General features: G+C 40.2%; 1 protein-coding gene across 1 annotated transcript in view; it reads left to right on the plus strand.

Annotated features, from left to right (window-relative positions):
• Positions 1 to 2121: 2121 nt before the first annotated feature.
• The window catches only part of MTAP (methylthioadenosine phosphorylase), a 32482-nt gene continuing 15303 nt past the window's right edge, over positions 2122 to 19300 (plus strand). Inside the window, exons 1-4 of the mRNA XM_064735593.1 lie at positions 2122 to 2212; positions 7159 to 7245; positions 14921 to 14979; positions 17268 to 17435. Of these exons, the coding sequence (XP_064591663.1) occupies positions 2174 to 2212; positions 7159 to 7245; positions 14921 to 14979; positions 17268 to 17435 (353 nt within the window). The 5' untranslated portion in view covers positions 2122 to 2173. The remainder of the gene's footprint in view (positions 2213 to 7158; positions 7246 to 14920; positions 14980 to 17267; positions 17436 to 19300) is intronic.

A 19300-nucleotide genomic window follows, 5' to 3' on the forward strand; every position in this document is an offset into this window, starting at 1 on the left:
TATTTTAACTTCAGCTAAGGAAACACTGCCCATGAGACAAAGCCAACAAAAACACTGCAAAATAAAAGCAGAGAAATTCCAAATAATTGTGAATTTATTTTATTTTTGAAAAAATGAAACATCATATAACTGTTCCTCTTTATTCAGAAAAATGGATTTACAGTTCGTCATTTAGAATATGAAGTACAAAATGCAATCTCTGCAATCTCTGGGAAAATACAAAACTATAACTTTATTTTATGGCATTCTTTTCTGCAATGCCATAAATGGAATTGAGACCTGAAATTGCAATGTCTCTAGTAATCCTGTAACAAGCTTTTTATAAGCAATTCAGCAGAGGAGAATTGTAGGATTAAACAGAAAGACTTGCCAAGAATTATTCATTAAAAGATCCTGCACAGTAAAAGAAGAAAACATGCCTTCAACAGAACAAGAAATACATGGCAAATTTCAGTATTATTGTGGTATTATGGCTACACACTGAAGCCATAAAAGAAGTTAGCTGTAACTTCAACTGAAGAAGTTAATATGTGGCATCACTCATGTCCTTCTTTCTCCTTGATTTTCCAAAGTATGCTCTACATTTTGACCTGCAGTAAGAAAGTTTCAGCCTTTGTAACAAACATCCCATCAGCATACAGAGATTGCCAGCACACACTGAAGACAGAGTTTTAAAAAAAAGTGTTTAAAAAAATAGTGTTAAAAAAAAAATGTTCAAAAGTGTTGAAAGCTGCACAGAGAGCACATTCCAGCTGAAGTGTGAGTTCAGCACTAGCTCCTACTATCTTAAGTTATTGGGAATATCCATTTCTTTCAGTATACAAGGGACTATCTCAAGGTCGTAGCAGTTGAAATGTAGGACATATGTCCAGTGACAAATCTGAGCCTGCATTTACTAGCAGACATGTGACAGTTTTTAACAGGCAGGTTAAGTGGCATGTGAAAATACACGCCTGGTGGCCAAGGTGTCTTCAGTCGATAAAGTTGCTTCAAAGAAAATATATCAAACACTTTTACAAGCAAGTACTCCCAATTAACAAGATAGTGGCTCTTTTTGAAAGTTATACATTTTATTAAAATATATATATAAATTTGTAATGCCTATAGAAATAAAATGCACAAATACATAAAAACTATTGATGTGTCTCCAAATATAGGATTATGGTACAGTAAAACAAGTGTTCCTCCTAAATGTATGGACTGGTAGCAACAAGAAAAATACCACAGATAGGAAAATCTTAATTATTAATACACAATAAAATGTCTATCTTTTTCTATCACTTGAAGCTCTGTTTAGCTTGGAGAGCTAAATATTCGTGTTTAGCATGTCCATCGTTTAGCTTGTGTTTAGCTTGGAGAGCTAAACATGTGTAAACTTTCTATGTGTCTGTACTTCAGAAAGAACTACTTTTCTTTTTTGCAAAATGTGCTCCAGTTTGTTCTCAGACATCTTTTTGGATACTGAAAAGACAACTCTTAATTCAGAGTACATTAGAACTCTAAATTAATTAGAATTTTATTTAAAACAAACCTCTTTTACTTAGTTAAAAATATTCTAAATTAGGAATTTTCATATAGGTTAGAGTTAGAATTTAGATCTCATTTTGCCGTTTTGGTACTCCAAGGCTAATCAGCACTTTTTCGCTTCCTGTTGCTGGGGTTTTTTTTGCTTCAGGCATGTGGGGCTCAGTTTAGCTCCACCTCTGTTGGCAAATCCAAGGATTTGAATGGGCAGGGGGGCAAAGTCAAATAAACCGCTGTTTCCGGGAACATGGAAAGGTGGTCCGACTGAAATCCGACTGAAATATAGACCCTCTGACAATTACGATTTCAGAGAGACCGAGCCAGGGCTCGGCAATCTGAGCACACAGTTGCACCTTCCGGTAGACAAACTATTTCCATCACACCTCCCGTAGCACCACTCCGGCTCCACGCAGCAGGGGCTCCCAGAGTCGCCGCGGAGCCTGCAGGTGGGAAGGATTAAGGAGCAAGCACGACGGGCTTGCGGCGTTGGGCACGGCAGGGCGCCCGCTCCCCTCACGGCCCGGCGCTCCCGGGCCCGCGGCGCTGCAGGGCCACAGCGCGGGCGGGTGCTGCCCCCTAGCGGCGGGCAGCGCCCTTCCCCGGCGGGCTGAGCGCGGCCCCCGCGGCACCGCCCCGCCCTCCCGCCAGCATGGCCGCCGCCGCCGCTGCCGCCTCCATGCCTGTGAAGGTAAGCGTGCTTCCGCCCAGCGGTGCCTCAGGAGGGAGGGGGTGGCGTCCATCGTCGCCCGCAAACCCTCCCCGCCGCCGTCTCGGGGCGGGTGCGGGAGCCAGATGGCGGGAGCCGTGCCGCTGCCCTCCCGGCGCTGCCGACCGCGTGCCGAGAGGCGCTGCCGTCTCTGCTTGCTTCCTGCCTTCCTCCTTCTCTCCCTCCTGCCCGCTGCATTTTTCCCCGCTTCCTGCCGGCTTCCCGCCCTCCTGCTGCGCCGCCTGTCGGGAGCGGGCCCGGAAGCGCGGTGGCGCCGCTGCTCTGGGGGGCGCCGCTCCCTCGCCAAGGCCCGTGCTGGGGCGCCCGCGACCGTCCCGGAAGGGACTTTTCTTTTTTCTTTTTTTTTTTTTTTTTTTTTTTTTTTTTTTTTTTTTTTTTTTTTTTTTTTTTTTTTTTAATTCGGAGAAATCGCCTTTTCCGGTTATCTGACCCACGTGCGGTGTGTTGGGTTTGTCACTGAGAGGAATCGTGGCGGGTCTGTAGCTCTGGGCTCTGTTTTTAAACGTGCACGGAGCTCTAAGCTTTGGTAGAAGTAAGCAATGCAAAACTTCCTCTCTTAAGACTAATTTCTTGTGGGTTTGAAGAGCTGCTTAGAGCGGTGATGGCACCAGAGGTGAGCAGGCCAGTACTCAGGCTGAAATTTGAGTTTTCACATACTGTGCGTTATTTTTCTGCCATGAAGTAAAAAATCCCAGTCCTTTTGGATGTAGAAAACAGTTAGAACCCGTCTTCAGTGTACAGATTTATTCTCTAAAGTACAACTTATACTTAGCTTGATGTTTGTCTTCTTTAAGCAAAATTATTTGTAATGCTATCCTCATCTCTTTCTCAGTATCCCCAAAATACAGAGAAGAATACAGAAGGATTTGTGTGTGTTTAGTTGTCAAAAAGACCCATAGATGATCATGATATGTACTAGTTTAAGACCCGCAGGTGAACAAGTGTAGGCAGTCACTACAGAGATACCACTATGCCTTTCACTTAAACCTTTGAGAAGTTCATCAAACACCACATGAAGAAAGGCATACACCCGTTAGTGTGATTGTTTCTTGGACTTTGATGAGAAATGGGTTTGATTTTTGTAGTTACTGTTGTGATAACTTTTTGTTAGGTTTCACTTCTGTTGCTCTTCACCCCGCTGTTTGAAATTCACTGTATTGTAATGCCATTTTGCTTGAGATTTAATTCCAGATTGCCTTTGATACAGGCTCCATTAAATTTTACAAGTTATATCCTTTGTGTCCCTTTGTAGGATGCAAAGTCTGGAATGGAGAATACAGTCTTACATCTTTCCATTCTTGAAGTCATTCCTAGGTGTGAGGTCAGTTCTCTTGCTTTTGAGGAAAGGTGAAACTCTTCTTCCTTGGTCACATCCTCTCTGCCTTCCCATGTGTTCAGCTCCTGGGCTGGCAGCTGGGAATAGAAGTCAGCACCCCTCACCGGGGTGTTGTGGTTTAGACATGACGCTCTCCAATTCAGTGTTCCCACTGAAGCCACTCCACACATCATCCCATCCCCTGCAGCAGAATGAGAGGAGAGTTGGAGGCACAAAAGGTGAAGATCATGGGTTGAGATAAGAACAATTTACTAGAAACAACAATAAGATAAGAAAAATAGTAATAACAGCTATATAATTGGGAGAGGTGAGCAGCTAATATGCAACTGCTCACCACTATGCACAGCCCAAAAATACTGAATTGTCATGCTACCCTGACCCCAGGCCCCTTCCCCTGTTTTTGGAAAATGATACTAGGTCATGTAGAATAACATCCAGGTCCTAGTCATGGCCCTCCCAGACTACTGCAAAAATTAATCCTGTCCTGGCCGGAGCCAGGATTTCTCCCACTGAGCCTAGAGCATTTGTATTCGTTTTGATAATTCACTAGGAGATTTGGAAAGCTGAATTTAGTATGGAATGAGATTTTTACGTTTAGTTCCCAGATACAAATAGTATTTCTGGAGATCATATAAGCTAGAGGAAAAATAACTGTCAGGAAAAATTAATTTTAGGGTTAGAGCTGCTAGCTTCAAGCTGACATTACATGGCTGGAGAAGCAGCTACTTCAGAAATCTCTGCTGCCTAACTTTCCTTCCACTGAAGTAGCTCTCCAGTGAATTATAAGTGAGCCCAGCATTTCTCTAGCCAGGGTTGCCTCAGGTAGCCTGATTGCCACTGCGGTAAGTTTGCAGTGGGTAAGAAAGGGCAACAAGCTCAACATAGTCTGGGTGATCTGTGCTTTGGGTTCTGCACCATGGGAGCTGTGAATGTTTTGCAAGCTCGTTGCAGCCTGCAATTTCTGACAGCAGAGCTATTAGTGTAGAATCCTGGGCAGGTACCGAACAGTGCAGCCAAAGTACATATTGATGCTGCTGCAGCCCCTGAGTTATGGAGCCTGAGAGCAAATGTGAGAGCGACCACACCAGGCCTATGCTGCCAGAGGCCGGGCATGCTGCTTTCTGTACAGGAACAGTCTGTTACTGCAATGGATCTGTGTGTTTATAATAACCTTAAAGCACTGCATTTCCAAAGTAACTTTCATGTTGTGCATCTGTGCTACTCTCTCCCGCACTGCACATTTTTCCTCAGTCCCAACAACTTTCACTTTGCTAGAGGTAAAAGTTCAGTTCCCTTTTGTATCCTAAGTCATAGGCCACTAGTGTTATACCCAGCTAAAACCAGTAAAGGGACTGAAGGAACCTTTTTTTCCCCCCTAGATTGAAAAAAAATGAGAAAGGCGCCATTTTGGTCTTGTCCTCTGGCAGTGTAGCAATCATCAGTGTTTACTGAATATATGCATGAACATTGTTAAGGATAGTCTTTTCTGGATTTTGAGTTTTGTAGTTGTTCCTGTTGCAGATCTTTCACAATTCTTAAGGCAATTTGTTATTCATCCTAAACTGTACGTAGTTTTCAGGATTTTCATGAGCAATCCACGTCAGAACCTTTGCGGTAGCTAAGCAGCACGAGTGACACGGGAACAGACCCATCAATATTCCTGCAGACAGTGGTCTGTGTCTTCCCTTGAGCTCGTGTGTGTATTCCCGGTCGGAGTACGTGGGTCGGCGCTGCTGTTTTCCTCTGCGCTTCTCCGCGTGCTCCACAGGGGGGTAGCAGAAGGAAGGGGGAGGCCGATTGTAACCATTTCATGTATCCGCGTTTGCACCGCCGGCTGTGGAAAGCTTTGTTAAAGAGGTGTTCGTAGCCAAGACCACAGAGCCTCTCGCTGCTGAAAAGAAGTGCTTAATGAGCCAGCTAATACAGTGGTTGAACAGATGGGATCTCTACGAGTGTGAAAGTAAGAAAAAGCTGGAGTAAGAAACAGCTCTCTGCGTGTTGTGGAAGGAGGGGTTGTATGTTGGAGTCTGGAAGTTTTACTTGGGAAGTTTTCAGTCAGGATAATAAGTTACGTCACAAAGGTTCAGATTTTGAAGCAAATCAGTCATGATATGTATTCAACTTGAAAGTGATACAAACTTTGCAACAACTGATCACGCTGAAGAAAAAAAAAGAGGCACTCTTTTTCTCTATGTGTGATACATGGTGACATAACTTTTAAGTTAATTAATTACTAAGCTTTCTGTTGCGAAAAACTTGACAATAACAATTCCGTCCGAAGAGTTACAAGTGTTCTGAATTCCAGAAAGATCTTCACTTGATTGAAAAGCTAATTATCCCTTGAGAGACAAAAAACAAGTTACTTTTCAATGATGAACTAGAAACAAGAAAAATCAGATGCATTTTTCTTAGCTGGAATATGCAATCACAGGCAAATAAAAACACAAATGGGATTTTAAATGGGAAAACTTAGATTTTGTTGAGTCAGCTCAAAAAACTAATTGTTTTTTTCCCCACAAAGTTTTGTTTCTTTTGGAGGTGTAATACCGTAGAGAAATGCCTGTGTCCTGGTTATGGCTATAGTAAAAATTTCCCCTCAGTCGCTGTTCCAGTGCTCTGTTTTGGGTTCTGAATGAGATTGGTGTTGATAACACACTGATATTTTGGGTTTTGCTGAGTCATGTTAATCCTAAATCAATGATTTCTTTTTTCCCTGTCTCATGGTGTGCCAGGGAGGGAGTGGAGGGGGTACGCAAACAAAACTGGGAAGGAGCATAGCTGGGACAGGTGACCTAAACTGATTGAAGGGATATTCTACACCATGGAATGTCATGCCCACTATATAAACTGGGGAGTTACCCAGAGGGTGACCATTCCGGATTTGGGGATAGGATCTGGCATTAGTCAGTGGGTGCAGAGCAATTGTATTGTGCATCGCTAGTTTTTCCCTTTTTTACTATTATTACATAATTTACCCTTGTTATAATGTTTTACTTTATTTTCAGTCATTAAGCTTTTCTTATATCAACATACAAGTTTTACTTTGATTCCACTCCCTGTTCCACCAGAGTGCAGGAGGAAAGAAGAGGGGTTTGAGCAAGTGACTGTGTGGTGCTTAACTTCCAGCTGGGCTAAAACTATGACAGCCTGATATTCAGTATGGTGGTTGTATGTAACACTTTTTGTCTATATAAACAAAAACCATTTGTTTTAATGGGCTTTCTACATGCATTTCTCACTCATTACAGGTATTCCCAAATAGTCTTAATTTATATATTGGAAATTAATGTTTAATGGCACATCTTTGTGCATTTTTTTCATAGCTTTTTCTAATTTGGTACTTAAAGAGGAGAATCATGGGGTAAGAAATTGGCAAGCTAAATACAGTTGTTTAAAATCAGGTATTTGAGATTTGCATTCTGGAAGAGTGTGGTGAGCATATTATGATTTGTTGATCTGTTGTCTGTCCTCATCCTGAGAAGAAGATACATTTTGTAGCTTCCTGGTTAGTTTTTCAAGCATGGAGTTAAATGTGAATTGCAAGAAGACTAATATGTACTTTCTGTGTAAGATTGGAATTATTGGTGGAACTGGCCTGGATGATCCGGATATCTTAGAAGGAAGAACAGAAAAATATGTTGACACTCCTTATGGCAAGGTCTGTATAATCTTTTTATTTATTACTGAAAGTTTTTGCCAATTCTTAAGATGTTTGCATGCTTTAAGAATTTTCAGAGTGGTAAATGAATGTATAAAGGAGGTGGCACAGCTGGCACCTGTATAAATGAATGTATAAAGGAGCTGGCACAACTATTTTTATTTGCTATGTATTGTGGGATTCTTAGTTTGCAAAAACAGTGTATTATTGCAAAGATTATGTGCAAAGGAGACTGTACCTTTTCTCATTGGTAGATTGGATTAATTTAGAAACTCGCTGCTGAATTTGCAATCAAGGGATAAACCCTCTCTTTCAATTTTGTGCTGGTGCATGACATATATTATCTATCAGATTGGTTCCTGGACCAGGATTTTCTGAATTGCAGAAAACTCTCCTTTGAGGTATATGAGATACCATTTTCCCTGTAACTAATGAATTATGTCTTAGATGCCTTGTACTCACATCATTTGAAAATTAAGCTCTGAAACGGTGTTTGTGAGGCTGGTACACCTAAACAATTCTCCTTTACATTGCTTCTGCCCTTTTCCTCAGCAGAGGGGAGTGGTGGCTGGGGCTGTTGCTCTATACACAGTGCTGGGTACATTTTGAAGGACAATTCCTGGCACAAGGCATTTATAGTACAGCTAGGCAAGACAAAGGATGAGGGAGTTTTATAGCCAGGAAGTTGAGGGGTAGGGATGTTCTAGTTGTCACATGAAGCTCATAGAAGAACTGGATCATAGGAAATCATGTCATAGGACATGGGGAGTCTGGGTGCTTTATAATTGTCATTGGAATTATATCTTACGTAGTCTATCAGTGTATGCTGGTATACATGCAAAAAAATCTGGTATCTGATAGCAAGTGCTATTTTGTGACTGGAAGCTTGCCAGAAAGCTTAGTGGTATGGTGTGTGCTTGAAAATCAAATCCATGCCTCCGCTCAAAAATGGTTTAAAATGGAGTATAAAGAGCAAGAGGAGTTTGTATCCACACCATTAGGAAGGGGAGTGTATTAAAGGAAGTGAAAACATAATCACAAGAATGCATTTGACTTTTCTATCCTCTTTCAGAATTAGTTAACAAATTTTAGTAGAATGAAGGGAAGGAACTTACCTCCTCTGTTTTCTTTACTCTGGCTTCCAAAAGTAGCCAGCTTTGGTCTGAAGGAGAATCCACTGGCTAAACCACACCAGTTGCCATTTTATTTCCCGTTTCTTGAGAATCATGGATGTTCATGACAGCATGGATGTGTTTGGAGACTGCTGACAAAGCAGAAGTAATACTATGCTTATGGCAGATATAAACTGAAGCTTTCCTATCTAGGACAGATAGAACACTTCTCCCTCACAGGGTTCTGTTCAGATTAGAGTTAAGAGCACAGTGGCAGCACGGAATTTGAAGATCTGTTCTGTCACAGCATTGAGGTGTCACAGGATTTGGGGAATGCAAATTCTGCAGTGCAGTAAGTGCCCTACAGTAGGGTTCAGTGTTCCTGAGAAGAGTAGGAATACTTGCAGGATGGCTCCTGCACAAAGGAGTGAAATAATCTTCATTGGCCATGCAGCTTTGGTCAGTACAGAGGGCTTTTTTACTATTTTTTTTTCTAACTAATAAATAGCTTATCTAGTGGTTTGGGTTTTTTTTCTGTGTTCTTCACAGAATGTAACATAAATAGCAAAAAAACAATGTTGGTGCCTATTGTGGATTGTGAGAGACCTTGATCAATTGACTGCCTGTGTCTGAGCCTGCATGTTACATATTTAGCATAGGCTGAACTTAAAAAATAAGAGTTCGTAAATATTTTTTCTTTTTGTGAGGGGGATGAGAATAGAACTGAGATACCATGGTACGAATCCAAGCCTGAATTTGAGATAGTGTCCTGAGTTGAACTGGGACTGTTAACTGACCTAAATGGAGTCAGGACGCAGTCAAAGAAGGACAGCACAGCCAAACAGGGAGGTTTTATCTTTTTACCTGTAATAGCCTGTCTTCCTTCTTTCTATAGATCTGAACTTCTGATAATCAGGCCATTGACCTGATAGTTGTTTAATGTAGATTTCCTCCTGCATAGAATCACATTAACTTCAGCGACTAAATGCAGTTTGCAGTTCAGCAGCTGATGGATCAGCCTTAGTGTAAGATGTGCAGAGCTTATTCCACAAGTTACAGTTGCACAAAGTGCAATGGATTTTGGTTGAAATCCAATTAGTATTATTAATTATAAGTAGGTGGATCAATATTCACTTACTTTGCTGCTGAGACTATTTAGTATTCAGGAAGGAGGTGTTACACAACCTACCACTCATTTTAGAGCTACATAGTTGAGGGGAATAGCTATTGCTGAATGCTAGAGGGCAGTTTTATTTTTTTCCAAGCGTGCCTGGAAAAGTTTAGAAGTTTGTATTTTGTTACTATTTTTTTCCTAAAGGTTTGTTTTGTTCTTGATTGTTACTGGAGTAAAACCAAATTGGGACTTTTCTGCCATAAAGATACTTTTTCACAGAGCTCTGAAATCAGTGGAGACATAATCTGCCTGAAATTTTAAGAAGTAAAGGGCTTGATTTAAATAAACTTCAGAACTTTGTGGGCTTTGATTTCCTGAGACATAGACATGAAACATCAACCTATTTAGTTCAAGCAAAGCTAGGAAGAATGAGAATGAATGAATGTCAAGAGGAAATTGCAAGGCATAGTTACTAGAATGTATGTCTGTTTCCTTCTGTCATGTAAAAAATGCAAAGTGTATAATTCCACTTCACTTAAATTTTTAATTCTTAAGTTTCAAGACAAGGAAACTTGTGGCAAAAGATTTTTGACTGAAAAGCTTTCTGGGTAGATGTTCCTTGGCACCTTTGACATTTGACAGCAGCAAAATACATTTTTCTTTAATGAAAAAATGCTATTTTCTTTTCTTTTAAAACATGAATAACAGCTTACTTTTTCTGTATAGAGAGTTCTTGAATTGTCTTCTGCTTTGGCCTTCTTGAATCCTAAGAATCATTTAACTACAAAATTTAGCATTGGGAATGTGGGAAATATGGAAAGGTTTAAAAGAAGACATTTTTTGGGACATTTTGGGAGAATTTGGGGACATTGGGGACTTTGAGGGGATTTGGGGACATTTGGGGATATTTTGGGGACTTTGGGGACATTTTGGGGGGATTTGGGGACTTTTGGGGTAACTTTGGACTAATTTTGGGGTTATTTTGGGGATAATTTGGGGGTGATTTCGGGGTAACTTCAAGGTGTTTCAGGGATTAATTTGGGGTTATTTTGGCAGTTTTTTGCTGTTCTGTATGTTGACATTGGTTCTCTGTGATCTATCAAGTTACATTCGTAATAATGAAAACGCAAAACAAGGTTTTTTAAAAAAAACTAACTATACTTACAGCTCTTAATATTCCAACTGTCTTTTCTCCTTGGCTTCCACCATTTTCAGTGCATCAAAAATTTAGTATTCTATGGAAAATATCCCAAAACCTTTTGAGATTTTTTCTCCAGATATGAAAAAAATTAGTCTCCTACAGGATAATAAGTGCTGTTCCAAGCAATTTTATCTTCACCATTGAATTTTGAAGCTCCTAAAAGCTTTGGTCAGAATACGTTTTCAGTTAGATTCTCTTCCTTTCTGGATGATGGATCTTGATTCTGAATCACCTTCCCTGGCGGGCAAGAGATCTTCCCACTCTAGAAAATTATTCTAGGGGCTCTGTGGTTTTTTTCTGGTCAGAAATATAGCTGGCAAACAAAGCAGGGGGTAGTTCCACCTTTCAATTGAGTGATTTTTGCTTGCATCAGGAAAACCTGATGCATCAGGAAAACCTGACCATGTAACATAATACTTAATCTCTTGTTCTACCTCCCCAAAACAATGTACATTGTTTGGTACCTAAACTAGTTCACAGGTTGAGTGGAGGCTTGCAGAACCTCTGAAGTAATTTTTCATCTTGAGTGTTCTGTATTCATTCTGTTTTCTGTTCCAACTAGCCTCTGAGAAGGGAGACCAAGGGAAAAATTAATTCTGTAGACAAGACATGAATGGTACTTCATGCATATTTACACTATAGACAAAGGGGATTTATTACGATTATTTGTTATTGTAGTAATTTGAGGTTAATTGCCCAGGGTTTTATTCTTCCTTTTCTGTTTTGGAACAAAGGGTATATCATACTTATATTTTGTGATAAGAGGGAAGTAGTTAAAGACATATATGAATTTTTAATGTTTGAGAACTTTTTATTGGACCTTTTATTAAATCATCCTTTAAAAATACAGTATTAGCGCTTTGATTTCAAATTGTACCATTGAAACTTTTTACTATTTTATCATCACTCCTGGCTGTGACCATGATAGTAGAAGAGAGGTACAGCACTTGGAAAGAAGTAGTGGGAGAAAGAAAGCAGAATGGAAGTATACGTTAGCTATGTTACATGGTTAACACGTGGTTTGAAATGTCTGTTTCTGTAACTTTATGCAGGTATCGATAGTTGGTCCAGCTATTCAATCTCTTTACAAGCAACATGGATGAAGGGATAGAATGAACCCTAGGCCAGTTTGCAGATGTTACAAAACTGGAGGGAGTGGCTTACACACCCGAAGGCTTTTCTGCCACTCAGAGGGATCTTAGTCTGGAGAAGTGGGCATATAGAAACCTAATGGAATTTAACAAGGACAAGTTTAGAATCCTGAACCTGGGGTTGAATTTCCACCTGGGATGGGAATAACCCCAAGTACCAGCACAGCTGAGGGCTGACCTGCTGGAAAGCAGCTCTTGGGGAAGGACCTGGGGTGGTGGATGACAGGTTCACCCTTGCAGTCAGGAGGGCCAATGCTGTCTTGGGGTTCAGCAGCTAGAGTATGGCCAGCAGGTCAAGGGCTGTGATTCCCCTTCTGCCTGGCCCTGGTGAGGCTACATCTGGAGTGCTGGGTTGAGTTCTGGGCTCCTCGGTGTAAGAAATACCAGGAGCTACTGGAAAGGGTCTGGCAGAGCCATAGAAGTGATTCAGGGTCTGGAGCACCTCTCTTACGGGGAGAGACTGCAGAAGCTGGGCCTTCTTAGTCCAGGGAAGAGAAGACTGAGGGGATCTTGTCAGCACATATAAATATTTTAAAGGTCAGTGCCCAGCAGATGATACCAGACTCTTTTCAGTGGTGCTCAGTGACAGGATAAGCAGTAATGGCCATAAACGAAAACACAATATGAGTAAGAATTTCTTTACATTGAAGGTGGCAGAGCACTGGAACAGGCTGGCCAATGAGGTCATGGAGCCTTCCTTGCTGAAGACACTCAAAGCACCTGGATATATCCCTGTGTAACCTGCTCTAGGCGAGGCTGACTTGGCAGGAAGGCTGGACTAGCAGACCTCCATGGGTCTTTTCCAACCCTAACAATTCTGTGATTGTGTGATCTTTATTTAATGTCTTTTAATGAAGCATGATGCAGTATCTGCAATTCTTTTCTTAAAGTGTTCATCCATCATTTAGCTGTGCTCTCTTTGTTCCAAGTGTTTCTTTTTCTCTTCATTCTTCTTCTTCTTCTTCTCTTTTCTTCATTTTTCTAGAAATGCTGTGCCAGAAAGATACTCAGTAAATCATGTGGAAAACGTGCAGAATGCAAACATGTCTGTCAGACTGTTACACAACCATCCTGAAGCCTTTTGAAGTGCTAGGATATGAGCAGATAAGGAAGGAAACCCTGGCTACAGCAACTAGATTTTGAAGCCTGTGAATTTCAAAGCTGTTATGTTCTTTTTGCATCGTCAATGTATGCCAGAATTCAAGGGAGTTCTGTAATGGGAATGAATAACAAACTACTCTAAGTCTTTCGAAAATGGGTATAAATTTAAATCTACCTCTTGGAATAAATTTTAATCTGTTACTTATAAAGCAAAGAGCCCAGTGTTTAGTTTGCTGACCTTTTTAATGGGAGGCAAGAACTTTTGCTGGAAAGCCTCTTTAGTTTTTAAGAGTATTTTTGTAGTCTTTTGGGGACTTAAGTTCCCAGTTTTAATAAATGCTTATTACTTAACACAGCAAATGTGGGTAAATGAAACAAAGTCCCAAGTGCTAATTTTTGTGGATCTTCCTTGTTATGGAATGTTGCAATGCAAGTTGCTGTGGCCAGTAGACAGCAAGGCTTTTGCCCTGTGTGAAATTTTGCTCTTAAAGCCATGTTTGTTTGAGAAGACTGTATGTGAGGTAAAGATTAAGCACTTAAATATCAATAGTTTAATATTAAATGGATAGGTGAACAAAAAAAGAAGAAGAAGTCAGGATAACTACTGTTCTAAGCATAAATTTTCTGGAATATTCAGTTTTTTAAAAAAGAAGTAATAAGTGTCTGCCAGAATTTCAACCCTGGTGATTGAGTAAGTTATGGTGCTTTAGAGAGCTTTCAAATTAATAATTACCAAAAAGAGCAGTGCAATAGGAAGTAGAAGATGATGAGATTTTTAGAAATGGGTATCTTTAACGTGGGACTCCTATATCACTTCACTGTCAACCTCTGCAAATTTTCAAGTGTATAATAAAATCAACAACTGTAAAATAAATGCTAATTGAAATCTTGCATCTAGCATTATAATTTTATTTCTTTTCTATCAAATACCTGGCAGCAGAATATTTGTAAATGCAAATGTGTGAGTCAAGACACTTGCAAACTTGTGATCAGTAAATAAACCATGGTATTGTTAGTAGCTGTTTTAACAAAAAGGAAAGCTGTGGCATAGCATATTTCAGATCCCTGAAGGCCAGGGGCAGAATGCAGCCCATAGAGCAGTTAATTGTAATTATTTATTGTAATGGTGATTGATGACTTGGAGGCTGCCTCTCGTGGGCACAATGACCTGTCTCTGTTGCAAGGTACACATTCCAGCTGGACAGCTAAAATCAAAATGTTCAATTGTTCTGGCTGGTTGGTAGTCAGGAAGATTGTATTTTCTTGTTGGGTAGCAGTAAGAGAAATCCCTAGGATGAGAAAATACAACACTGCTTCTGCCACTTATGTACCAGAATTTCTCTGTTGTATCACCTTTCATTTCCCAAAAGCAAGACTCCCAGCAGCAAGGAAGAACAAGTTTTTCAGGAAGGTGGGGTTGAGTGAGGGATGGGTTGGAGGAATCCAGAACTCTTCACACCCTACTGCAAGCCCAAGTTAGAAAGGGGACAGAGAAGAGACAGGTGAGTGTTATGGAAAAGCACAGATTACATGGTTTTTATGTTGGAGGAGGGCTTTAGTAGAGAATGGCACCTATTTAGCAAAAAGAAACTGAAGTTTACAGGAAAGAGTGAGTCATGCTAACCAATTTGATGGTAACCTGTGCATGCTACTATTTTTGTGTTTGAAATACTCTTTTGATATGTTAGAAAGTATTACAGTTTCAAGCCCTAAAGTAAAGAGTTGCAATGTTAATTTTTGTCTGAATACAGAAAATTTGTGTAATTTTTGTGTAATTGTGTAACAGTAATCCTTCCTGTTTCAAGTTTGGTCTTCCTGTTCCAGGCTGTTTTACTAACCAGTCATATCAAAATACAGGGCTGAGCTCAAGAAAACGTGAGAGTACAATGGTAACCAGTATTTTCTTCTGTAACTATTGTGGTTATTTTTAGGTGATAGTAAAGGTTTGTAATGTGTTTGTCAGACAGTAACTCATTCTTATGTGTTTGTCTTGCAGCCATCAGATGCTCTGATTTTGGGAAAGATCAAAAATGTGGACTGTGTGCTCTTGGCAAGGTAAATGAGCATTTTAAGTGTGTTTGTATTAAACATCTTAAAGTCTTCTCAGAATTTTTTCTTTTCATTAGGTGAACTGAATTTCTATGCTGACATGATCTTAACTCTGTATTGTTGCTGGCAAAGTCCAGCACAAGTTTGGGTTTTTTCTTAAGCAAGTTTGATGCTACAAGGACTGAGAGTATTAAAAATGCTGTCTAGGTTAGGTAAAAAAAATCTAGTGGTAGGTATTACCCCAGTAAGAATGGCGGCCTGCAGGGCCACCTGCTCTGATGGGGGATAGGTGATGCTAATAACCTTATTAATTAGTTCATCTGCTCACTATGTTTGCAGATTTCCTTTGTGAAATAGAGAAAATGTTAGCTTCCAGATTAACTATGTCTCTGGTACCACAGTAAACTCTCCAAATCATTCCCTGAGGTTACTATTGCTGTTACTATTATTGCTTAGGAGACTGCATCCCCTGCAGTTCTCCCTCCCTATATAATTTTTATTCAGACATTTTTACTATACTTGAAGAGACTCTGGAAGCAGGATCTGCAGATGAGTGAGTAGAAATTTCCCACTGGTTTAACTTTGGATGTCTGGGACCAACATGCTATTGAATTAAATGTAAGAATACTAACACGGTTCATGGCACCTGGTCAGAATGGTCAGAGCAGGTGCTGATGACAGCGTCTCTCAGCAGGCCAAGTCAAGTTTATTAGTCAAGCACAGGATCCATCCAGGGAGTCCAGGCGGGAATCTTAGGAGGTAAGAGACAAGGCTGTAGTGTGTGTCTAAAGCCCATCCTGCTCTGGAGGCAAAGTACAGATAGGTCTGAAGGCTGTGGGGCAGACTGAGCTGGGGACTGACACACTGTGACGTAGCTCAGGCCAGGGGTGAGGACTGCGGCCTGAGCTTGGTGGCAGGAGCAGCCAGGCTCACAGGCATCAGCAGTTTCTGTGGAGGCCCAGGCTGAGACTGGCTGGGGCACTTAGGACCCAGTGGTGCACTCAGGGCCCTGATTCTTTTCATTCCAGTGTTTTTCCATTGAAGCTGCTGAGTGCTAGCCATCTCTGTGACACTTCTGTCTGTGGTTTTACTTTTCTTATCTTTCATGGACTTTGCTCACGTATTTTATTACACCTGGACAACATTTTTCTCATTTTCTCAAATGAACTGCTAAGTCAAGTTCTTGTTGCTGTACTGTTGCAAGCTAGACCTTGGATGACAGATGTCTGAACAACTTGGCTGTGGTTTACCTTCTCCCTGGGATTTGTGACCATTCATATAGAAAACTCCTGAGTTTACTTTTAGGGCTAAGGTACCTGCAACATTTTTTTTGTGTTTTGGTTTCTGAATCAGATTGGAAAAGAAAAGGCATGTATATTCCATAAGAAGATTATGACATCAACTGCAATAAAGCAATAGATCTGTGTGCCATTGGCCTCAGAAAGGCTAATGACAACATGGGAATCCTGATTGACAGTGCTTCATCATGTTGTGTGTAGTTCCTGAATGATCAAATTCTTAATGCTTTTTGGCCTTTGAAAAAAATCAGTTGAGAAATTAAGTTCCTTCTTTTCTCTTACATGATTGAAAATAATTTTCTAATGTGTTTAATCATGTAAATTATGTGCTTCTGTAGCAAAGACAGTGATAGCACAAAAGCTTGTGCTTATAAGACCAAGTATTTCCTGTCTTGGTGAAAAAGAATACTGCAGCAGTGTGAAGTCATACTTTTAATTTATGAAAGCTGTCAGATCACTTAAAGATCAAAGAGAAAAATGTGATGATTCTACTGTTTTCTTTGGAAAGATGACAGATTAGAACACATTGTTCTGTGATGTGCTGCTCTTTGTGTAGGAGAATACAAGCAATGCTTACAGGCAGAATATTCGTGAAGGTGCATATAAATCTTCCCTGTAGTGTTTGGAAAAGGGGTTTCAGAATCTATGGAACTGAAGAGAAAATTCAGAGAAAAGAGGATTCAGAGAAAAATGCTCATTTTATTCTTGAGGCTGCTGAAATATATTTGAATTATATTTTTAAGGTTATTTTCATTACAATCTTGAACTTAAAGTTTTGCATATAAAAAGAAAATTATATCACTGCTTCTTAAATTGAATTCCAGGAGAAGTTCAATACATTTAGGAAAGCAAAATATAGCAGAAGTAGCAGAAATGGGCAGTTCGACTTCCAATATTGTTAGGGGAAATAGGTTTCCTGAAATTCTCCTTACTTGGAAGAAGGAAGGCAATTTGAGTCTGATTTATTTTACTGTCTTACTTCGTGTATCTTTGCAGACATGGAAGGCATCATACAATTATGCCATCAAACGTCAATTACCGTGCCAATATCTGGGCATTGAAAGAAGAAAATTGTTCCCATGTATTGGTGACTACTGCCTGTGGCTCATTACGAGAGGAAATACAACCTGGTGATCTTGTCATAATTGACCAGTTCATTGACAGGTGAGTAAGAAGGAGGAAAAAGAGGAGAAATGGGGTTACTCCATATAATAGCATGTTCATCTTAAATTAAGTTTTTTGTAAAATAAGATGATAGCCCCAGTTCTTCTGTCAAAAAGCAAGATTCATTCAAGAAAATATGATAGGAAATGGGAATGTGATTATAAGAAGTTCTGTTCTAACAGACGCAGAAGTACTAGGCTTTGAAGAATGGCCATGAATGAGCTAAAGTGTAGCACTGTGGGAAGACTGTTCAGAAGTAAAAGATATCTTCCATTGTCAGAATGTGGGAGAGAAACATGAATAAAAGCACAGGCCAGTCCAAGCTTTATGAAGAATCTGAAAAGAGATGGAGTAGTACAAAAAAGCATAGTAGGAGTCAGCTAGGTAAATATATGTCATAATAGTGAGGTCCTGCAGAAGAGAGATAAATGCAGTGCAACAGCGAAAACGAGGAGGTTGTTTTAAAACAAGAATAATGCTTACATATCTTATTTGTTAAGAAACATAAGGAAGTAAATTTGTTTCCAAAAGTCTCTGTACACCAGCTGCTCTATCCTTTTTGATCATTGACTAGAAAAATTCAAGCAAAGCTAGGGGCAAAATAAAATTACATTTAAAGATCACCAGCAACACCAATAATTCAGAGATCTGGTTGCACATTTTAAAGGTAAATTTACTTTTAATACTTGGAGGAGTATTATATCTTGAAGTCTTATTTTGTAATTCCACATAGTTTGAAGTATTTAAAATGGCTTATGCAGCTTCATTGGGCATTTGTGGTGCTGTATTTAATTGCCAACTGAACATGTAGACCTAGATTGTTCCCCACTGCAGTAGGGATAGCACTGCAGTGCTGTTCAAATTTTCACTTACCTACTTTTCTTTTGCATGTGTAACTGAAATGCTTTTTTTCTTGTAAGAGTAGGTTTTAGGTACAGTGTATCTAAATTACTAAGTAGCCTGCAGGGGCAAGCCCCACATAAAATGCTTCCTGTTATACTAGAGTGAATTTAGGGGTGAATATGAGATATATAGCTGACAATAGTTTGTTTTTTTTTTTTTAGTATTGGTACTGATTTACGTAGGAAAGATGTTAAACAGACTTGGGGACATGGTTTGAATGATTGTGAGTCAAGCACCAGTTATTTTGACTGCATTATCACCTGGCAGACTCCTGCGTAAGTGACAGGAGTCTCTGTTTGCCGTTGGTGAACCACACCTGGAGTACTGTATCCAGTTATGAGCTCTATACTGCAATTTGGACATGGACATTGTAGAGAGAGCCCAACAGCGGACTGTAAAGATGCTAAAGGACTGGAGCATCTCTCCTAAGAGGAGAGTGAAGTGGGACTTCCCACTGAGGAAGTGGGACTGTTCAGCCTGGAGAAGACTAGACTCAAGGTGAATATCATTGATGTGTAGAAATACCTGAAGGGAGGGTGCATAGAAGAAGCCAAGCTCTGTCCAGCAGCACCCAGGAACAGAGGCAGTAGGAACAGACTGAAGCACAGGAGATTTCCTCTGAGCCTCAGTGAACACTTTTTACTGAAGGTGACTGAGTACTGGCATAGGTTGCCCAGAGAGGTGGCAGTCTCCATCCTTGGAGATACTCAAAGCCATCTGGATATGGACCAGGACAACCCATTCTATGTGGACCTCCAGAGGCTACTTATGCCCTCAGTTGTTCTGTTTTCATTTAAGGTTTATTCAGATGGTCACCAGTAGTAATGGTGTAGCCTATTTATGAGCAGTGTTTTGTATGGGCAAGTAAGTTTCTGTTTTGATGTGGGCAAGTGGAAACATGTTCCGACTTGTTTAATGGCATCAGGAAACCAGAGAGCTTCTCAGAAAAGCATGTGAAAATG

This window comes from Zonotrichia leucophrys, chromosome Z (genome assembly GCF_028769735.1).
Source record: "Zonotrichia leucophrys gambelii isolate GWCS_2022_RI chromosome Z, RI_Zleu_2.0, whole genome shotgun sequence".
In the NCBI taxonomy this organism is placed as follows: domain Eukaryota; kingdom Metazoa; phylum Chordata; class Aves; order Passeriformes; family Passerellidae; genus Zonotrichia; species Zonotrichia leucophrys.